At 32.2% G+C, this 18,126-nt stretch overlaps 3 protein-coding genes across 4 annotated transcripts; all 3 read left to right on the top strand.

Moving 5' to 3' along the window:
• The first annotated feature begins 252 nt into the window (after positions 1 to 252).
• On the top strand, positions 253 to 2,873 carry Cdc45 (cell division cycle protein 45). Its single transcript, XM_081974798.1, has 10 exons — positions 253 to 498; positions 704 to 1,063; positions 1,115 to 1,300; positions 1,357 to 1,492; positions 1,548 to 1,767; positions 1,818 to 2,022; positions 2,100 to 2,294; positions 2,351 to 2,550; positions 2,603 to 2,679; positions 2,739 to 2,873. Exons 1-10 carry the CDS (start codon positions 448 to 450, stop codon positions 2,801 to 2,803), a joined length of 1,695 nt encoding a protein of 564 aa, XP_081830924.1. The 5' UTR covers positions 253 to 447; the 3' UTR covers positions 2,804 to 2,873.
• A 1,404-nt stretch (positions 2,874 to 4,277) lies between these two features.
• Positions 4,278 to 5,350, top strand: LOC145725982 (transcription initiation factor TFIID subunit 9-like). Its single transcript, XM_081974907.1, has 3 exons — positions 4,278 to 4,411; positions 4,502 to 5,008; positions 5,067 to 5,350. The coding sequence occupies exons 2-3, from the start codon at positions 4,558 to 4,560 to the stop codon at positions 5,318 to 5,320; spliced, it is 705 nt and encodes a 234-aa protein (XP_081831033.1). The 5' UTR covers positions 4,278 to 4,411; positions 4,502 to 4,557; the 3' UTR covers positions 5,321 to 5,350.
• Positions 5,351 to 5,623: 273 nt separating this feature from the next.
• Positions 5,624 to 17,834, top strand: g (adaptor-related protein complex 3, delta 1 subunit-like garnet). 2 transcript variants are annotated; one of them, XM_081974905.1, is made up of 19 exons: positions 5,624 to 5,785; positions 5,859 to 5,970; positions 6,038 to 6,133; positions 6,188 to 6,316; positions 6,369 to 6,509; positions 8,897 to 9,026; positions 9,076 to 9,215; positions 9,361 to 9,434; positions 9,490 to 9,638; positions 9,695 to 10,042; positions 10,104 to 10,275; positions 12,259 to 12,536; positions 12,722 to 12,848; positions 13,477 to 13,636; positions 13,697 to 13,941; positions 16,717 to 16,866; positions 16,916 to 16,997; positions 17,061 to 17,223; positions 17,275 to 17,834. In XM_081974905.1, exons 1-19 carry the CDS (start codon positions 5,781 to 5,783, stop codon positions 17,355 to 17,357), a joined length of 2,784 nt encoding a protein of 927 aa, XP_081831031.1. In that variant the 5' UTR covers positions 5,624 to 5,780; the 3' UTR covers positions 17,358 to 17,834. The 2 variants fall into 2 exon arrangements, with proteins under 2 accessions (XP_081831031.1, XP_081831032.1); XM_081974906.1 differs by having other exon boundaries at positions 5,637 to 5,785; positions 5,836 to 5,970.
• The last annotated feature ends 292 nt before the right edge of the window (positions 17,835 to 18,126 follow it).

Below are 18,126 nucleotides of genomic sequence, written 5' to 3'. Positions count from 1 at the left end.
GCCCATTTGTTTTTTTAGTGTTCAAATAGCTATCTATCATGTGATCGGACGGTTACCTAGCCCAAGAAATCAGGTGACCATAGTTTTTCTAACCTTGTTCAGCTTGTTTGACAGTTAAGAAACTATGTAATGCGCTATTGCCAATGCAAATAAATATAGAGAAAATATAATATTTAAATATTGACGAATTACTTTATTTTATTGCAAATTCAAACTTGCCCCTTATCTAAGTTTGTTTAAATGTCTAACTAAATTTGTTTTGGTATCTTATGTGGGTTTTTAAATAACAATAAAGTTTGATTTCTAAAGTGAAACATTTTCCCTGCAACTTGGTATGTTAAAGATTAGCTACTTGACAACACTGTTAAAACGATTTTTGGCGGTCGCAAAACGGCATGTTTGTTTATCATTTTATCATGTTAATTTTATTTAATTTGTAGTTTTATCATGTATGTTTCGGATGTAAAACAAGAGTTCTTTGATTTTTTAAGAGGCAAGGTAAGACCTACACTGTTATTTAACACAATATGCAACCCTTTAGTTGTACAATTTATGTAACAAAACTATCTTATTATCCTGTTCTATTAACTACTTTCTGTTCAATCCAATTATATTTTTTTAACTAAGGAAAACATCCTTTATTAACCCTTTCTAACAGCACATTTAAAGCTTGAACTTGCTCACACAGCAAATTGCATTTCAGAGAATATTTTTAATGGTTCATTATGACATTGATGCCATCTGTGCTTGCAAAATCCTTCAGTCCCTGCTAAAGTTCCGGAACATCCTTTACACTTTAGCTGTAGTACAAGGCAAAGACGACATCCGACAAGCTTACAGTGAAAACTGTGAAGATGTGAAACACTTTGTGTTAATCAACTGTGGAGGCACTATTGATATAGCTGAAGAGGTTCAGGCAGAAGATGATGTAGTGTTTTTCATACTGGACAGTCATAGACCTATTGATTTGTGTAATATATATTCCACTGAGCAAGTTAGACTGTTAGGTTTGCCAGAGGAAGAAGCTTTAGTACCTGATTTTGAAGATATTTTTAGAGAAGAGGTAGTGCTGTACATGTTTTTAGTGATTTAGTTTGGTGAGTTGTGTTTTTAGTCTGATTCAGAGGCTTCCAATGATGAAGAAGAGGATGAGGATGACAATGGTGGTGAGAGTAGAGCCGCTAAAAGGAGAAGGTTAGGGGAAGAAGAAATTATGAAAAGAAGAGAGAAAAGACTGTGGGAGGAAAATAAAAATAAGTTACTGTTTGAATACTCCCAATTCACTTACTTTGCTAGAGCAGTAAGTTATTTTTTTATGCTTAACACTGAGGGTTAAATGTTTGGAGGGATTTGTAGAGTGCAATTAATGTGTACAACTTTGCATGGTCAATGCAGAAAGACAATAAAGAATTGCTTTGGTTAGCTATAGTGGCTTTAACAGAGCAGTTGCTTCTTGGAAAAATTGAAAATGCCCAGTATACAATAGAAATGGGTATTAAACATTCAATTATGACAAAAGCGACATGCTTTTTAAATTGCAATTACAGAAAGTCTGAGATCTCACTGTAAGAGATTTGAAACCACATCAGGAGATGAAACTGTACAAACATCACTAAAAATCTCATTTGAAAAAGATTTGAGACTAATCTTATACCGTCATTGGACAGTGGAACAGAGTTTAAAGTACTCAATGTTCAGTGCTGTGAGACTAAAACTTTGGACATTAAAAGGGGATAAGAAAATTTATCAACTGTTAGCTGAAATGGGGTGGGTTATTGTGATTTAACTTATTTTTTTTTTAAACAAACATTTTCCAGACTTCCCCTAGTTCAAAGCAGGCAGCATTTTAGCTCAATGGACTTGCAGCTAAAAAAAGAGTTTCTAGGTAGTCTAGAGAAAGTTGCTCCAAAATATAATCTTGAAGATATAGAGTTTGCTTCATTTATACTACAGTATGGTTTTAGGAACAAATTTGGAGCTTCTGACATTGTTTTTGCCTTGCTTGCCATATTAGAAGCATCAGTAAGTATTTGTTTTACAAACAGTGTTAAGGGTATATGGCAGACTAAATTAATCCACTAATGGGGAATCAATTACAGCCTAAAGATAAGAAGCCAGAAGAACTATTCAATTTGGCATTAGATTGCTTATCAAGGTCCAAATCTGAAGTGACAAATAATGCTTTGGAGAGGGCCAAGGTTGTAGCAAAAGCCCTATTTAAGACTGTTCAAAGTGCCTTAGATATGAAACAAATTATTAATGCAGGTCCTTTTGTTTACTACATTATTCAAGAGGTAAATAATAGTTGGACTGGTTGAAATATAGAATTATTTAGAGTGACAATATTTAGGGTTGCCCAGATTGGTATATGTTTTCCCACACTCACATTCTGTCTTTATTGGCCCAATTTATTTTGCAAGCTTACGTTTCAATGTCCAAGAACAAAAAAGCATCGACTCTACCTCTCATAGTATCTGCACCCAAGGAGGTTGAAAGTGGAACTTGTCTTTTACTGGGAATTCCTCCAGTGTGTGAAAACTCTCCCAGAAAGTATGTTCATTGAGTGTATTGCTGTTGAATTCTAATAATTGAAAATTTGCAGTTTTTTCGGAAAAGCTTTTGAACAAGCAGCTGAGAAGATGAAATGTGAAGTAAACTGTGATTATTTGGATACATCATGTAAGTTTTTTCAGCCTTATAATTTCCCTTATTAATGTGTAAAATTATTTTGTTTTTAGATATAGAATTGCACGTTAAAAATAGGACGAGGTTTTTCGATGCGCTGGCTGCGTTATTAAATTAATTGTATTGTTTTAAGTTGTGATTGTTGTAAATACTTTTTTTTAAATAAATTACTTTTTGTCTGCCATAAATTTAAGTCTTTTTGTATGATCTTTCCTCAACCACCAGATTTAACCGAAGCTAGAAGAAAATACTTAAAAAATTGATTTGATCCTATTTTTTTTTGATAGGAAAGAAACTAAAATAAAATTTACTGATTTAGTCATATTTTAGTTAGTTTGGCAACGCTGGCTGAGAATGACACTAGACAATTTTTCTTGACAGTAATGACATGACAGTTGTCTTTTGATGATTTTTTTATAAGTTGCAATGTTGCCAGGTCTACCGTTAAAACGTATACCGTTTTTGTAGTTTTTCTACCGTTCTCCCGTTTTTTGTATATAATTTACCGTTCTTAATCACGTTATATTGCCATTATGTTGGTTGTGAAACTTTTTATATACTTTTTCAGTTTATTGAACAGGAAATTTAATAAGGATTTTAAAAATGCGCTTAAAACAGTCATTTTCTTACTCGAAGTGATTTTCTAAAACCACGTAATGTCTGTCACTATTATCACAATTGTCAAAATTTTACTAGAATTTGCAAGAATTGAATTTTGACACAGTTTTCGAAACAAGATGATTTTCTGAGATTTAACAGTTATGTCGACAATTGTCACTTTATAGTCTAGCTAAATAGTCGTCACAATAGACGTCAAAATTGTCAAATCATGCTCAAAAGTTGCAAAAATCAGGATTTATAAACGTTTTCTTGTAGTATTTGATATAAAACGTGTTTCCGAGAATTATGACAGTTATTATGCCAATTGCCACGTGACCGTCTAACTAAAATAGGGTTCTACAATCACGTGACAACTGTCATAAGGTCAAAACTGTCAAACCATGCTCAAAAGTTGCAAAAATCAAGGTTTATTAACAATTTCTTGCCGTATTTATGACAGTTATTTTGACAATTTTCACGTGATCGTTTAGCTAAATAGTGTTCTACAATCACGTGACAACTGTCAATAACCTTAAAATTGTCAAACTGTGCTCTTAAGTTGCAAAAATCAGGGTTTAAAAACGTTTTCTTTTAGAATTCTTGCAATATTCGGTATAAAACGTGTTTCTGAGAATTATGACAGTTATTTTGACTATTGTCCCTTTATAGTCTAACTAAATAGAGTTCTACAATCAGGTGACAACTGCAACTAACGTCAAAACTGTCAAACTATGCTTTAAAGTTGCAAAAATCAGGGTTTAGAAACGTTTTCTTGCAGTGTTCAATATAAAGTGTTTTTGAGATTTATGGTTTTTGACAATGGTCACGTGACTGCCTAGCTGAATTATCCTTTAAAACCACGTGATATCTGTCACTAATGTCAAAACTAGTTTTAATGAAAAAAGTGTTATTTTGAAGTACGGTTTTTATAGCAAGAATCAATGATTAAAATTTTTGATAACTATTAAAGGACACCCTGTATAATAATGTAAAATTAATGAATTTGTTTTGATCTACCGTTATCTACCGTTTTTGGACTGATTATTCTACCGCCATTAAATATTTTGACTTGGCAACACTGATAGGTTGTCTTGTGTTTATTTGTGTGTTTGTTATTAACAGACAGGTAATAAATAAAACCATAAACAAGACAATACAACTTGAATTATTCTAAGTTAAGGTAATAAATTGTTTGTATATTAAACAGTAAACTTAGTTTTAGGAGAGCAAAATAACTTGGGATTACTGCTAGCTAGCACACTCCTGGCAACTATGTCAGAAAAAGAAAAAATGGAAAAATCCAAACAGGCCCAATCAAAAATATTACCAAAAGACGGCCAGGTCGTTCTGGCAATCATGAAGGAAATGGGTATAACAGAGTATGAACCAAAAACTATAGTTCAACTCACTGAGTTTGTGTACCGTTATGCCACTTCCATAATGCAAGAAGCCCGAATGTATGCCAACAATACCACTAAAAAGAGTTTAGGAGTAGATGACATAAAGTTGGCCATACAACTCACAGCTGAATCAACTTTCACAACACCACCTCCCAGAGAAGTAGTTCTTGAGTGTGCCTCAGTGAAAAACTACTCAGCTCTGCCCACAGTGAAGCCCCACTGTGGCTTGAGGTTACCGCCAGACCGTTACTGTTTAGCGTCATGCAACTTCACACTTAAAAGTGCTCAAAAGAAGCCACCACCAAAGTCAGGTTACATGTCTGGTAGGTTTTTCATTTTATTTACAAGTCCAAGCTTTTCAATGTTACTTAAATTTTTTAGGTCCTGGTTTGAAAATGTCTACCAAATCAAATATCAGCTTTGTCAGGAAGCAGAATCCTACAGTAGCAAGGCAGAATGTCACAATAGCCAAACCTACAATGAAAATAGCCTCAGGTTCTGCACCCACAGTTTTAAAACCTAAAATTCAGATTACGCAAAATCCTATGCAGCTGGCTTCCGGCTCCTCTGCTATGCAAATCGGTGAGAGCTTGAAGCGAAAAAGGGAGGATATTGATGTTGATATGATGGATTAATATAATTTTTTTGTTAACATTTACAGTAAATGTGTTTTATTCCAACTGTGGCGCTATTATTGGATTATTTGAACTGTGGTTTTTATTTAATTCATACTAAATTTAAATAAAGCAATAAACAAGCTGATTAATGAACAGTGAAATCCCTAACAATAGAAGAATGAAGTGGCAACAGGGCTGTTTGACATATAATTTGACAATCACAGGTTATTTTTGTCCAATCACAGAACAAGTTTCTTAATTTGAACCAATCAGATTGACTGACTGCAGAAAAATTAACCCCAGTTAACGTGGCCAATAAAAATTGTATTTGACATTTTGACAGATTCAAAACAATATTATCAATTTTCTCACTATCTCTTTTCCAGCCCTCAAAATAACTTTTAATTTTGCTTGTTATCAGGATTATCAGCTAAAGCCGTCTTCAAATATTTGTGGTTCCAGTTAGCTACTACTGGTTATGCAGTGAGTATTTCAAGTTTCCATAATGGAAAGTGAGTGAAGAAGATTGAAAGGTGTTGGGCCCCTTAATTTTCAGATTCACAGATGCAAAAATGGCTTTGAAGAAGGTCAGAGGCAACCTTGAGCGAATGTTTGATAAGAACCTTACTGACTTAGTGAGAGGAATCAGAAATAATAGAGAAAATGAGGTAATTACTTTGTGTTTTCTCCCCAAGAAGTGTCATCACACTTATATGTACTTGGGACACTTTTCAGGCGAAATATATATCTCAATGCATGGAAGATATTAAACAGGAACTCAGACAGGATAATCTTTCAGTTAAAAGCAATGCAATTGCTAAACTCACTTATGTAATTTACTGGAGTTTTCATAGTTTAAATAACACTGATTGACTCAAATTTCAGTTGCAAATGCTTGGCTATGACATTTCATGGGCAGGCTTTAATATTATTGAAGTAATGAGTTCTAATAAATTTACTTTGAAGAGGATTGGATATTTAGCAGCAAGTCAATCATTCCACTGTGATTCTGAGGTATTTTTTATTTTTACAATGACAAGATTCAGACACAACAATATTATTACAGCTACTCATGCTCACAACGAATATGATCAGGAAAGAGCTCAATTCTCACAATCAGTATGAAGCTGGATTGGCTCTGACATCTTTAAGTTGTTTTATAAGTACAGATCTAGCCAGAGATTTATCAAATGACATTTTAACTCTGGTAAGTAGGTTTATTTTAATTACTAAGGGGTAAACCCTTAATTTTGTCATATTTTTGGTTTTATTTATGATGAGTAATATTTTTTACCTCAGTGCTCAAATAATTCAAATAATTATGATTGCAAATGAGAATTTAGAATTGATCTATTTAGGTAGTTTCATAACCTTGATGTTGAGCATAAAGTATATTGATATGTTGATGTTTTGTACACCAAAATACCTCACAATGCTTCTATTATTGTCTGACTATTATAACTGCCTAAAATGCCTCAAACTGTGTTGAAATACATCAAAATGCCTTTAAACTGCCTGAGGATACCTTCAAATGTTTACACATTTGTGGCATTCTTAATAATATAAGTCCCCTGGTATTGAGATAATGATAAATCTTCATGAAATACACCCTTAAAATTAATTTTTTTATGGTCACCTGACAGTTTTAAGATTGGATTAAGTAGCATGTCTGCTTTTACAATTTGTACATGACTTTTGACTATTGTCAAAATGTCGATAAGGATTAATGATTCAATAAAAATGACTTCCTCAGGTTACGTGACTGTTTTTCCAAATTTTAAAGATCCAAAAGCTTAAAATTGATTTTTTTAAAGGTCCCCTGACAGTTTTTAGGTTAGGTTAGGTGACAACGTAAAGGTTTTACCAAATTTTTGACCCTTTATTTGACCTTGCATGTGCCGAAAGCTTCAAATTGATTTTCTAAGGTCAGGTGACTGTTTTTCCAAATTTTGACAAACAAAAAATGATTTTTGTAGGGTTGCCTGAAATTACGGTTTATATTTTGACGTTTGCACGAATCTTCTAACTGTCATAGTAACCAAGTTAGCACGTGTCAAATAAAGACACTTATCATTTAAAAGAAACAGTTGAAAAATTGGTAATTTAAATTTAGACAGTAGTAAAATTGTAAGAACTAGGTCACGTGACTTGATAATTCAATTGTTGAGCTTGCAACATTGTAAAGGCCAGTTGACATTGTCAAAAACAGTCACGTGAACTTCAAAACGCAGTTTAAACTTTAAAAAATGGTAAATTAAATTTAGACAGTTGTTAAAATTTAAATTACGAAATAAAGGTTATGTGACGTTGAAAATGCAATTCTGCATGTTCTTGCAACACTGTAAAGGCCAGTTGACATCTGTCAAAATTAGTCATGTGACCTTTAAAAATGTGGTTCAAAATTTAAAAATTTGGTAAATTAAATTTAGACTATTTTAGATAGTTGTGAAAGCTAAAATTGAAGAGACACATTACTTGACTTTGATTATGCCATTTTAGAGCTTGCAATACTGGCAAAGCCAACTGACACCTGTCAAAAACAGTCACGTGATTTTAACATGTAATTTAAATGTTTTTAGATTTGGTAAATTAAATTTACACAGTTGTAAAAGCTGAAATTGTAAAACACACGTTACGTGACGTTAATAATACAATTTTGAATACAAACTGGCTTTTGCATCACTGTAAAAGCCAGTTGACACCTGTCAGAAACAGTCACGTGAGCTTAAAAATGTAATTTAAATATTGAATTGTTGGAAAATGGTAAATTATTGTAATAAATATTGTTTCAACTTAATATCATGTAACAAAGATTTTACCATAATAATTACATGTTTTGTTAAATTTCCAGTCAATTTTGTTATATTGATACCCTACATTGTCTACTGCAATGCATTCCTTAAAATATCGCAAAATTTCCTTTAGTGAGGTTTTATTTCGCTCAAAATTCCAATGAAAATATCACAAAACATTTTGAAATATACAGACAATGCCTCAAAATACTCTCAAACTCGCCTTATTAATACCTTAAAAATACCTCGTAATGCCTTGTAATACCTCACAATGCTTCGTAATAATCGAGGTAATAATGGAAGAGTGCTTCATAATATCTCAAATTACCTCGGCGATCTACCCCTGGATGTTATGTGTGTAGCAATTTTTCTTTTATTTGTCACATGTTATTGATGATTAGGTATTTTAAATACTATTACCATTAGGATTAATTATGTATTCATTATTTTTGCTTTGGTATGTTGTGTGATATATTTTTTTTTACTGATTGTGTTTATTAAATTTTCTACAGCTTTCATGGGAATAACATGATATTAAACTGATATGCAATGAATTACAATGCAAAACCTTCTCTACTTGAAGACAATGAATATTTTTAATAATATTAATTAAAATGAGAGTTAAAAATTAAATAAAACTTAGAAAATTTATTAAATTAATTAGCCAATTCTACATCTTAGTATACTACCAGTACTATGACAGCAGGGATATTGATCAAGTTTAATCAACCTGTGCTTATTTTTATTTTTAAAAATTGCTTACACTTTCCATCTAAATCCCTATAAATTGTTGCTGTTGTAGTTAAGCTCCACCAAACCTTACATAAGAAAAAAAGCAGTTCTAATGATGTATAAAGTGTTCTTAAAATATCCTGAAGCTTTGAGGCCTTCTTTTCCAAGACTTAAAGAGAAACTTGAAGATCCAGACCCAGGTGGGCGTTTTATATCTGAAATTTGAACAAAATTAAGTGCGGATTTTAGGTGTTCAGTCTGCTGCCGTTAATGTAGTGTGCGAATTGGCTAGAAAAAATCCCCAGAATTATCTAAGTCTGGCTCCAGTTTTCTTTAAGTTAATGACTACCAGCACGAACAACTGGATGTTGATTAAGATTATCAAGTTGGTGAGTTTTTTTTTTCAAAGTTGTTTATTAATAATTTTTGTCAGTTGTCCTGTTTCACTTACTATGAGCCCCGAATCGGGCCTAAACTTTCGGGGCCCCTATTAGACTTAATTTCCAGGTACTTATTCAATATTTTTAATTGTAGTTTGGTGCTCTTACTCCTCTAGAACCTAGGCTAGGTAAAAAGTTGATAGAACCTTTAACTAATTTAATTCACAGGTAAGTAACTTTGTTGCGCTGACTTTTCTAATTACTGATTGGTCACATTTTCCAGTACTTCCGCCATGAGTCTTTTATATGAATGTATTAATACAGTGATAGCGGTGCTTATAAGCATTTCTTCAGGTATGCCAAATCATGCAGCAAGTATTCAGTTGTGCGTGCAAAAATTGAGAATTCTCATTGAGGATTCTGATCAAAACTGTAAGCTAAAAAATTACTTTTTATCAGAACTGCATATGAATCTTGTTATGTATTAGTGAAATATTTGGGACTTCTGGCAATGTCCAAGATCTTGAAAACTCATCCAAAAAGCGTCCAGGCTCACAAAGATTTGATCTTACAATGTCTAGAAGATAAGGACGAGTCAATTAGACTGAGAGCTTTGGATTTGCTGTATGGAATGGTGTCCAAAAAGAATTTAATGGAGATCGTTAAGAAACTCATGGTCCACATGGACAAAGCTGAAGGAACCGTTTACAGAGACGAGTTGCTCAGCAAAATTATTTTGATTTGTTCACAGAACAACTATCAGTTTATCACCAACTTTGAGTGGTATATTACCGTTTTAGTCGAACTAGCACAAATGGAATTTGGGTCCAAACAGGGTGGGTAATATAATCACAATACTAATTATTGTTAAGCTCAACAAAAAATTGGTTTTATTAGGTCATGTAATTGGTGCTCAACTGATGGATGTGTGCATAAGAGTACAGGCAATTCGACCTTTTGCGGTCGCGGAAATGGCCCAACTGTTGGATGTCTACTCATCTACTTCTCAGTTTAGTATTATGCAAGAGGTTTTGTATGCGGCAGCCTGGTTAACTGGAGAATTTGTGAGGTTAGTGTAGTGATATTCGAATATTTTGTATCTGTAAAGGTTTCAAAATGGTAAAAAGTATACAGGGTGGTCCAGTTTTAAATGTCAATAATTCACCAATTGATAGCTCATCAAAAAATAAATTGACATGCATTATGCCAATTTCCTGAAGAACGCTTCCTAAGGAAGACACAGACCTCCAGAGTTGCTACAACTGTCAGACCGTTTGACCAATTTTGATCAAATTTGGAACAAGCAATTATGAAATGAATACTCGTTATGTGATGTGAATGACATTCTTCAAAATTGTTTAGAAGGATATTAGGGATTATTTTCTACGCTTACTGGATATTATTCAAAATTGTCAAAAATGTCTACTTGGGTTGTTGTATTTTTTACTTTAAAATGGTTCAAAAGGATTCAAATCTGGTCATCTCTGAGGTTTTCGAGTTAATTTTTGACACTGAAAATAGTCAAAAAACCGGATTGTTGGACTAATGTTTACTGGCGTTCAATTTTTTAGACTATAGGTAGTGTAAAACTGGTCATTCAATTCAAACTTTTTTTTATTCATTTACACACTGGTAACAGTTCGAATTTTCGAACTAATTTAATTCTAATAATTAGTGTTCAAGACTAATATCGGAACAAATGCCACAATTGTTTAATTTTATCAATGAAAAGTCTGAAACTTAACTTTTACTATAAAAAATAGTTTAAAATTCGATTTTTCAGTCTTAAAGCACAGTGAAGCGCCTAGAAGTCAATAAAAATAGTTTTTTAAGTCTGTTATGTCAAAAACTTGCTGAAAATAACCCTAAAACTCGATTTTCCAAGATGAAAGCAGTTTTAAAGCCCTAAAAATAGTCCAGAGTTATAATAAAATGAAAAACAAAGTAAAAAAACATGAAAAGTCAGTCTTCAAGTCAATTTTCATGAATCTAATGTCAATATCCTGTATTTAAGACTAAAATATTGAAATGTACTTTCAAATTATGAAAATTTACTTCAAATGCAAATTTTAAGCTTTTGATGTCACTTTTCATTGGTTCAGAGTCACTTTTTGGTGTCCAAGTCAATTTTCAAGGTTGAAATGTGTGAATTTGTAGTCAAAAATTATAGATAAAGTAGTTTTTCATGGCTACAATTCAATTTTCACTACTAAAGTTTTTCAACTTATCTGAAAACTATAACGACTGACTACAAAGACAGTTCTTAAGCCTTTCAAGTCAATGTTCACAGTTTCCAAGTCAATTGTCAAAGCTAAAGTCTTTCATTTTTTCTGAAAACCGTGAAAACTGCATACAAAGACAATTTTTAAGCCTCTCAAGTCAATTTTCATCGTTTCAAAGTAAATTTACTGGTTAATAAGTAAATTTTCAAAACTAAAGTCTTTTAATTTGTCTGGAAACTATGAAAACTGGCTACAAAGACATTTTTTAAGCTTCTTAGGTCAATTTTCACCGTTTTCAAGACAATTCTTAAGTTGGGTTGGGTTGGTTTTGGGTCTTTGAACGTAATAACTCAATTATCTCGTAACTAAACAAAGTTTCAAATCAGAATTTTATAAAAGATACTTATTTTGTTAAATTGAACAAGTAAAGTAAAAAAAATTGAAATTTTTGAAAAATATCCAGTGACGTAGAGAATAAGGTAGAAAAATTAACAGAGACAGTTTCGACAAACGTCATTAAATCACCTAATGAATATTAATTTCATATGTATTTATTCCAAATTTGATTAAAATTGCTCCAGTGGTCTGACAGTTATGACAAGAAACCGATTTTTTAAACTGAACTTTTATGGACTGTATTTTCCTTGAGAAGCATTTTTCATGAAAATGACATAATGTATGTTAACTTATTTTTTGATAGCCTATCGAATGGTGAATTATTGACATTCAAAACTGGACCACCCTGTATAAACTAGAAGTATTTATTGAATGTATTTTGATTAACTTTAAGCTTAAATAATTATGTTAGAACTGTCATTTCTATTAATCAGTGACCTGGATAATCCCGAGCAAACCTTAAGAACTATGCTAAAGTACAAAAGCCTGCCTCAACACATCGAATCGGTTTTTATTCACAATATACTGAAGATATTCGCTCACGTAATGAAGGAGTTAGAAGAAGCGCAAAAATATGACGCTATCCTACAGTTGTGTGATGCTATTTTGGCTAAATTGTCAGAGAGTGTGAAATCAGGCGAATTGGAAGTCCAAGAGCGAGCTAGTACTGTGATGGTTATTATTAATATAGTCAAGGAGGAGATTAGTACTAGTAAGTATAAACCAGATGTGCATTAATATGATAACTTGATGATTAAAAAAAGTCCCCTCAAAAATGCGCAAATTGCTTTATTCTATCTTGAACAGTCAAAGTTATAAATTTGTTCTTCTCTGCATGTCATCAACAACACAAATCTCATAAAATTGATACACTAACATTTGTGGGTATTTTTCAAGGAAGTGAATTGACTCAGAAAGACGAATCAAGTCAAGAACTTTTTGCCAAAGAGTTACTCAGCTTGTTTAGTGGTGAATTAAACCCAGTAGCCCCTAAAGCCCAAAAGAAAGTTCCAGTTCCGGAAGGGTAAGTAATTGTAGGAAAATTCATTATTAACAAACTATTAAGGGCCGTTACTTTCACCTCCGGATAAATTTATCTTTAAAATAATATCTACGAGCTGTAAACACAATTTACATTGCAATTCCTCCAATAAACACATTTATTTGGCATTTTATAGTTTCAGATCACTGGTGAATGAATTTTGACAGTTGTAACGTGACGCAAGCAAAGGTTTCTTCACGTCCTAACTGTCAAATTTGATTCTGTAGTGCTTTAAACACAACTTTCATTGTAATCCCTCAAATTAGCAACTATTTCTAATTTCATAAGTTCAAGTCATTGGTGAATGGGTTTTGACTGTTATGACAGCTCTGTCAAGTGTTCCTTAACGTGAGAACTGTCAAATTTGGCTCCATGAGATGTAAAAACTACTTACAGTGTGGTTTCTCCAAGAAACACATCTACTTGGTATTTTATAATTTCCAAATAGTCCACTGTTTAAATTGTTGCGTTTGATGTGCATTTATTAGCCATTTTTTCATCATTCTCATGAATTCTTGTAACATTTCTTAAATTTTTCCTGGCTGGCTCTTCCTTGGCAAATGCATTAGGAATTTATTAGTGATTAGTGCAACAAACTCGTCGATTTCAGGTTAGACTTGGACGCATGGATCAACGAACCAATCGAAAGCGATTCAGACTCAGACAGCGAACCACAAGACACTGACAATCTGTTCGTAAAGCAGGAACGGCTCGATTACGGCAAACCAGATAAATACCACGTCGAACCAACTGAAGAAGATATCCAAAAAGTACGTTTACCAAAAGGTAACAATAGCAGTAACTTCATCGTTTTTCGTTAACTTTTGTAGAGTCGTGAAGCGCGTAAATACGAACAACAGAACAATCCTCACTACTTAAAAGGTTCTCTTCATCTGGATAAAAGTGGTAGTAACAGTAACGAAAACTTTGAAAATGTTCCGGTGGCCGAGCTAGATTTGGATTTGCCTCCTCTGAAAGTTATTGGCCAGAAACGGTCCGATAAATATCTGGAACAGAAAGTGAAGAAAGACAAGAAACGTAGCAAGAAAAAGAAGAAGCACCGTAAGTCTGAAAGGTAAGTCGAGTTTAAGTGATAATAAGTTTAAGAAGTACAGGGTGCTGCATTTTCGATGGTTTTACGGGGTACAGAGAAAACGGTAATAGATAGAAAAAAAGTAGCATACGTGTTCTGATCTCTTTTTCTGAGCTGAGATGACTGGCGAAAAGTGGGCCGCGCAAACTTACGGGGGTTTTTCGAAAATTGGTAATTTTTGAACCTCTTCTGTATTTCAGTTGCTCTTAAAGTTATCAAAAAAGGAAGAACGGTTCCCGGTAGAAGTTTTCATGTAGAATCCAATGGCGTAGTCAGTTTTTTTCTATTACGTTTAGTTTCTGACATTTGAGAGTAAGTTATATTTTTTTTAAATAGAACACCCTATATATTTTTAGGTCATTTAATTCTGTTGATTTTTACTTTTTCAACGGTGTATTAAAACATATAAGTTTGTAAACGTTAATCTTGATAATTAGAAAAAAAGCGTTTCCTTAACAAAAAAGTGCTAAATAATATGTATAAAAATACCCACAGTCGAAACAAAATTTGGCTATGTTCATATTAACATGTTACATGTCGTTTATAAACAGTTTTTTCAACTTCTACCTTAAAAATAGTAGAAAATAGAAATTGCCACTTTTCTTATTAAACTGACGGTAGAACTGTTTGTAACTTAGATTTTTAATAAGATTTATTAAAAATATTTAATTTTCTGATGTGTTAGTTTATATGATTTCCGATTTTGTTTGGTATTTTAGATATTGGCCTTTTTTTAGCTCAGCAAAGGTCTTTCTCTAAAATAACAGGATTAACCTCTACAAACTTATATGTTGCAATACACCTTTGAAAAGGTAAAAATCAACAGAATTAAATGACGTAAAAATATATACGCTCTGTTTTGCTATCCCATCTGAACTGCGTAAGAAAGCTTGATTTTTTTCAAATAAATTTTAGTTAAATTACTCGTATTTTGAAAACTAAACAAGATAAGAATTTCTGGTTTGAGGTATCGATAATAAAGATTCTATTTATTTTAAAAGTCACAGCACTCTTTTTTAACGTCAAAACAGAATCCTGAAGGTCACGTGACCGTTTTTTTAGTTTTAAACTGATACACTAAATCACGTATCTATTTGTAAGATTAAAATGTAATTTTTAATGTCACGTGACAGTTTTTATGTTTAGACTATTTGTTTTCAAATCGCGTGACTTTTTTAACGTCAAAACAGATCCTAAAGGTCACGTGACTCTTTTAGGATTAAAAATAGAATTTATAATGTCACATGACAGTTTTAAATGTCATTTGAAGGATCACGTAATCGTTTTTTAGTTTAAAAAGACACGTGACCCTCTTTACAGTGCAAATGCCCACGTGACAAGTTTCAATTATTTTAACGTCAAAACGAAATCCTAAAGGTCACGTGACGTTTGTTTTAGATGTCAAATTATTATTTGAAGAGTCACCTGACTCCTTATAATGGACAAAGGGTCACGTGAGGATTTTCAAAAATAAAATATGTTTTTAAAGGTCACGTTACAGTTTATAAAGTCGCATAACGATTTTAAATAATCAAACATTTTTTTAAAAGTCACGTGACTCTTTTTCAATGTCAAACCGAAATCCTGAAGGTCACGTGATTGTAAATAGCGAAATAATATTTAAAGGGTCACGTGACGATTTTCAATACTCAAATTTAATTTTTAGTACACGTGACTCTTTTTTAACTTCAAAACGGATCTTAAAGGTCACGTGACTTTTAAGATTAAAAATGGAATTTATATAATGTCACATGACAGTTTTAAATGTCAAAATGTCATTTGAAGGATCACGTAATCGTTTTTTAGTTTAAACTGATATTTTTAAAGACACGTGACCCTTTTTACAGTGCAAATGGCCACGTGACAATTTTCAATTATTTTAACGTCAAAACGAAATCCTAAATGTCACGTGACTGTTTTAGATGTCAAAGTATTATTTGAAGAGTCACCTGACTATTTATAAAGTGCAAATGGTCACGTGACGATTTTCAAAAATTAAATATATTTTTAAAGGTCACGTGACTCTTTTACAGTTTATAAAGTCGCATAACGATTTTAAATGATCAAACAATTTTAAAAGTCACGTGACTCTTTTTTAATATCAAACTGAAATTCTGAAACTGAGAGTTTTTAAATTACGTGACTCCTTTTAATGTGCAAATGGTCACGTGACGATTTTCAATACTCAAATTTTATTTTTAAAGGTACGTGACTCTTATTTAATGCCAAATTGCCAAAAGACCCTGAAGATCACGTGACTGTAAATAACACAATATTATTTGACGTGTCACGTGACTATTTTCAATAATTATATTTAATTTTAAAGATTACTTGATCGTTTTTTAGTTTTAATCTCGTGACTGATTTTAAGTTACAAATAGTCACGTGACTGTTTTAAGATTAAACATGGAATTCATAATGTATTAAATATAAAATAACCCTTGATGAATATTAAAAATAAACTAATAACAAATAACTAAACAACTAACACAATAATTAAAGAAAACACACACAAAATCTGTTATTTTTTGCCTACAATCAAAACAAAAACTGATGTTTTCCAACAGTCAAAAGATCGGAATTGCTGCGTCTGGCTTTAAAATTACGCGAATATGCGTTTAGTGGTGCCATCTCACGCTGCTTACTTAAATTAATTTTCAGTTCCATTGCCACTGTTTGTCTGTTAAGCGTTAATAATCTTTTTTCAGTCCAAATTGCTCTTTAACTGGTATAAATGATTGATTTTTTTTTCTTAAGTTCTTCGGATGAAAATGCAGATGACAACGCTCCCGTAGTGCAGGTAAAGCAGGATTTGGAGTTACCGGAAGGTGCAACTCTGTCCGATTCTGACAGCGATCATCACAGATTGGATGATCCGCATAGAGCTCTGGACATTGATTTAGACCTGTAAGGCTTTTTAAATTTTTGTCAAAAATTTGGTTAATGTTTGTTCCAGTCCTCCAATAGGAGATGTTTTGGCTAGCCATAAGGAAGGGGAGACCAAGGAACGTAAAAAGGATAAAAAGGCTAAAAAGAAGGTAATTATTGTGGTGTATAGTTCCAGGTTTATGTACGTATAAATATGATTTTGGTTGAATCAGGATGAAAAAGACTCAAGAAAGAAATCGGACAAGCGAAAAAAAGAGAAAGTGAAGAATCTACTAAACCTAGATAAAGAAAATGAAGAGGATACAAAGAAGTCTGAGGGGAAGTCCAAGAAGCCGAAAAAAGACAAGAAAAAGCGGAAAGACAAGGATAAAGATTGTAAGATGAACTATTTTTTCTTGTGGCATAGTTTGAATGTTGTTTTTTTAGCAAAAACCAAAACCAAAAAATCTTCACCGGACTTATCTTTGAGGGATGAAGAAGATAAAAAACTTGCAATGTATATACTTTAATGTTTAGTTTTTTACTATATAGAATCTAAAAACTAACAAAAATGTGAAGATAACTGCGAATATCCGTACTTAACCATCGGGATATGAACAAGTTATAGGAATATCCACCCCGACTAAAGAAAAGTGTCAAAGCTAGTTTGACAATTAAAATTTGTTATTTTATTGGTTACAAGTATTCCTTAAAATCCTTAAACTTTACGTTCCTTTTAGCTGTCATCAAATAGAACTATTAGCCGCTTAACTATGCCTTTCTAAGTTATAAATTACTTCTTGATTTTATTTGTTCGCTGTCTTCAATTTGCAACACTTATATCACTTTATGAAAGTGTTTAGTTTATATTCGTGATTCAGCGATATATTATATGTTTTTTCAAGTCGCTAAAATTTATTTACTGTTTAATTTCAATTAAGAATTATAATATGTCAATAGTGTTAGTTGAAACGATCTGTATATATTAATAAAGAAAGCGTTTTTTTTATTATTATTCTTGTTAAGTTGATGTTATTGTTCAAAATATCCTTTACTTTCTTCCAGGTTATGTCTTTTTCACAATATGGATGTCAACATAAGAAACGCGAAACTTAAAACGAACGAATAAACGTAAAGTTAATTTTTTCAAAGCCTATTTACGTTGTGATTAGTTGGAATCCGTACAACAAAGCCGCATTTCTATGAAAAACGGAGGTTTGAAAAAAATTAAGTTTGCGTTTATGTTTATGCTACGTTCATTGTGAAAGAGGCATAATACTTACAGAATAACACAGATTT

The sequence above is a fragment of the Ips typographus genome, linkage group LG3 (genome assembly GCF_016097725.1).
Source record: "Ips typographus isolate SLU linkage group LG3, UJ_Ityp_2.0, whole genome shotgun sequence".
Lineage (NCBI taxonomy): Eukaryota > Metazoa > Arthropoda > Insecta > Coleoptera > Curculionidae > Ips > Ips typographus.
This window is presented reverse-complemented; position numbering and strand designations above follow the sequence as displayed.

Excerpts from the sequence above, each read along its gene's own strand:
- g (XM_081974905.1), top strand. Across the intron at positions 9,435-9,489 it reads TTAACTAATTTAATTCACAG|TACTTCCGCCATGAGTCTTT; the intron begins GTAAGTAACTTT and ends CACATTTTCCAG. Across the intron at positions 12,537-12,721 it reads CAAGGAGGAGATTAGTACTA|GAAGTGAATTGACTCAGAAA; the intron begins GTAAGTATAAAC and ends GTATTTTTCAAG.
- Cdc45 (XM_081974798.1), top strand. The coding sequence starts at position 448 with ATGTATGTTTCGGATGTAAAACAAGAGTTCTTTGATTTTTTAAGAGGC. Across the intron at positions 1,493-1,547 it reads CCAGTATACAATAGAAATGG|AAAGTCTGAGATCTCACTGT; the intron begins GTATTAAACATT and ends TTGCAATTACAG. Across the intron at positions 2,680-2,738 it reads TGATTATTTGGATACATCAT|ATATAGAATTGCACGTTAAA; the intron begins GTAAGTTTTTTC and ends TTTTGTTTTTAG.
- LOC145725982 (XM_081974907.1), top strand. The coding sequence starts at position 4,558 with ATGTCAGAAAAAGAAAAAATGGAAAAATCCAAACAGGCCCAATCAAAA. Across the intron at positions 5,009-5,066 it reads AAAGTCAGGTTACATGTCTG|GTCCTGGTTTGAAAATGTCT; the intron begins GTAGGTTTTTCA and ends TAAATTTTTTAG.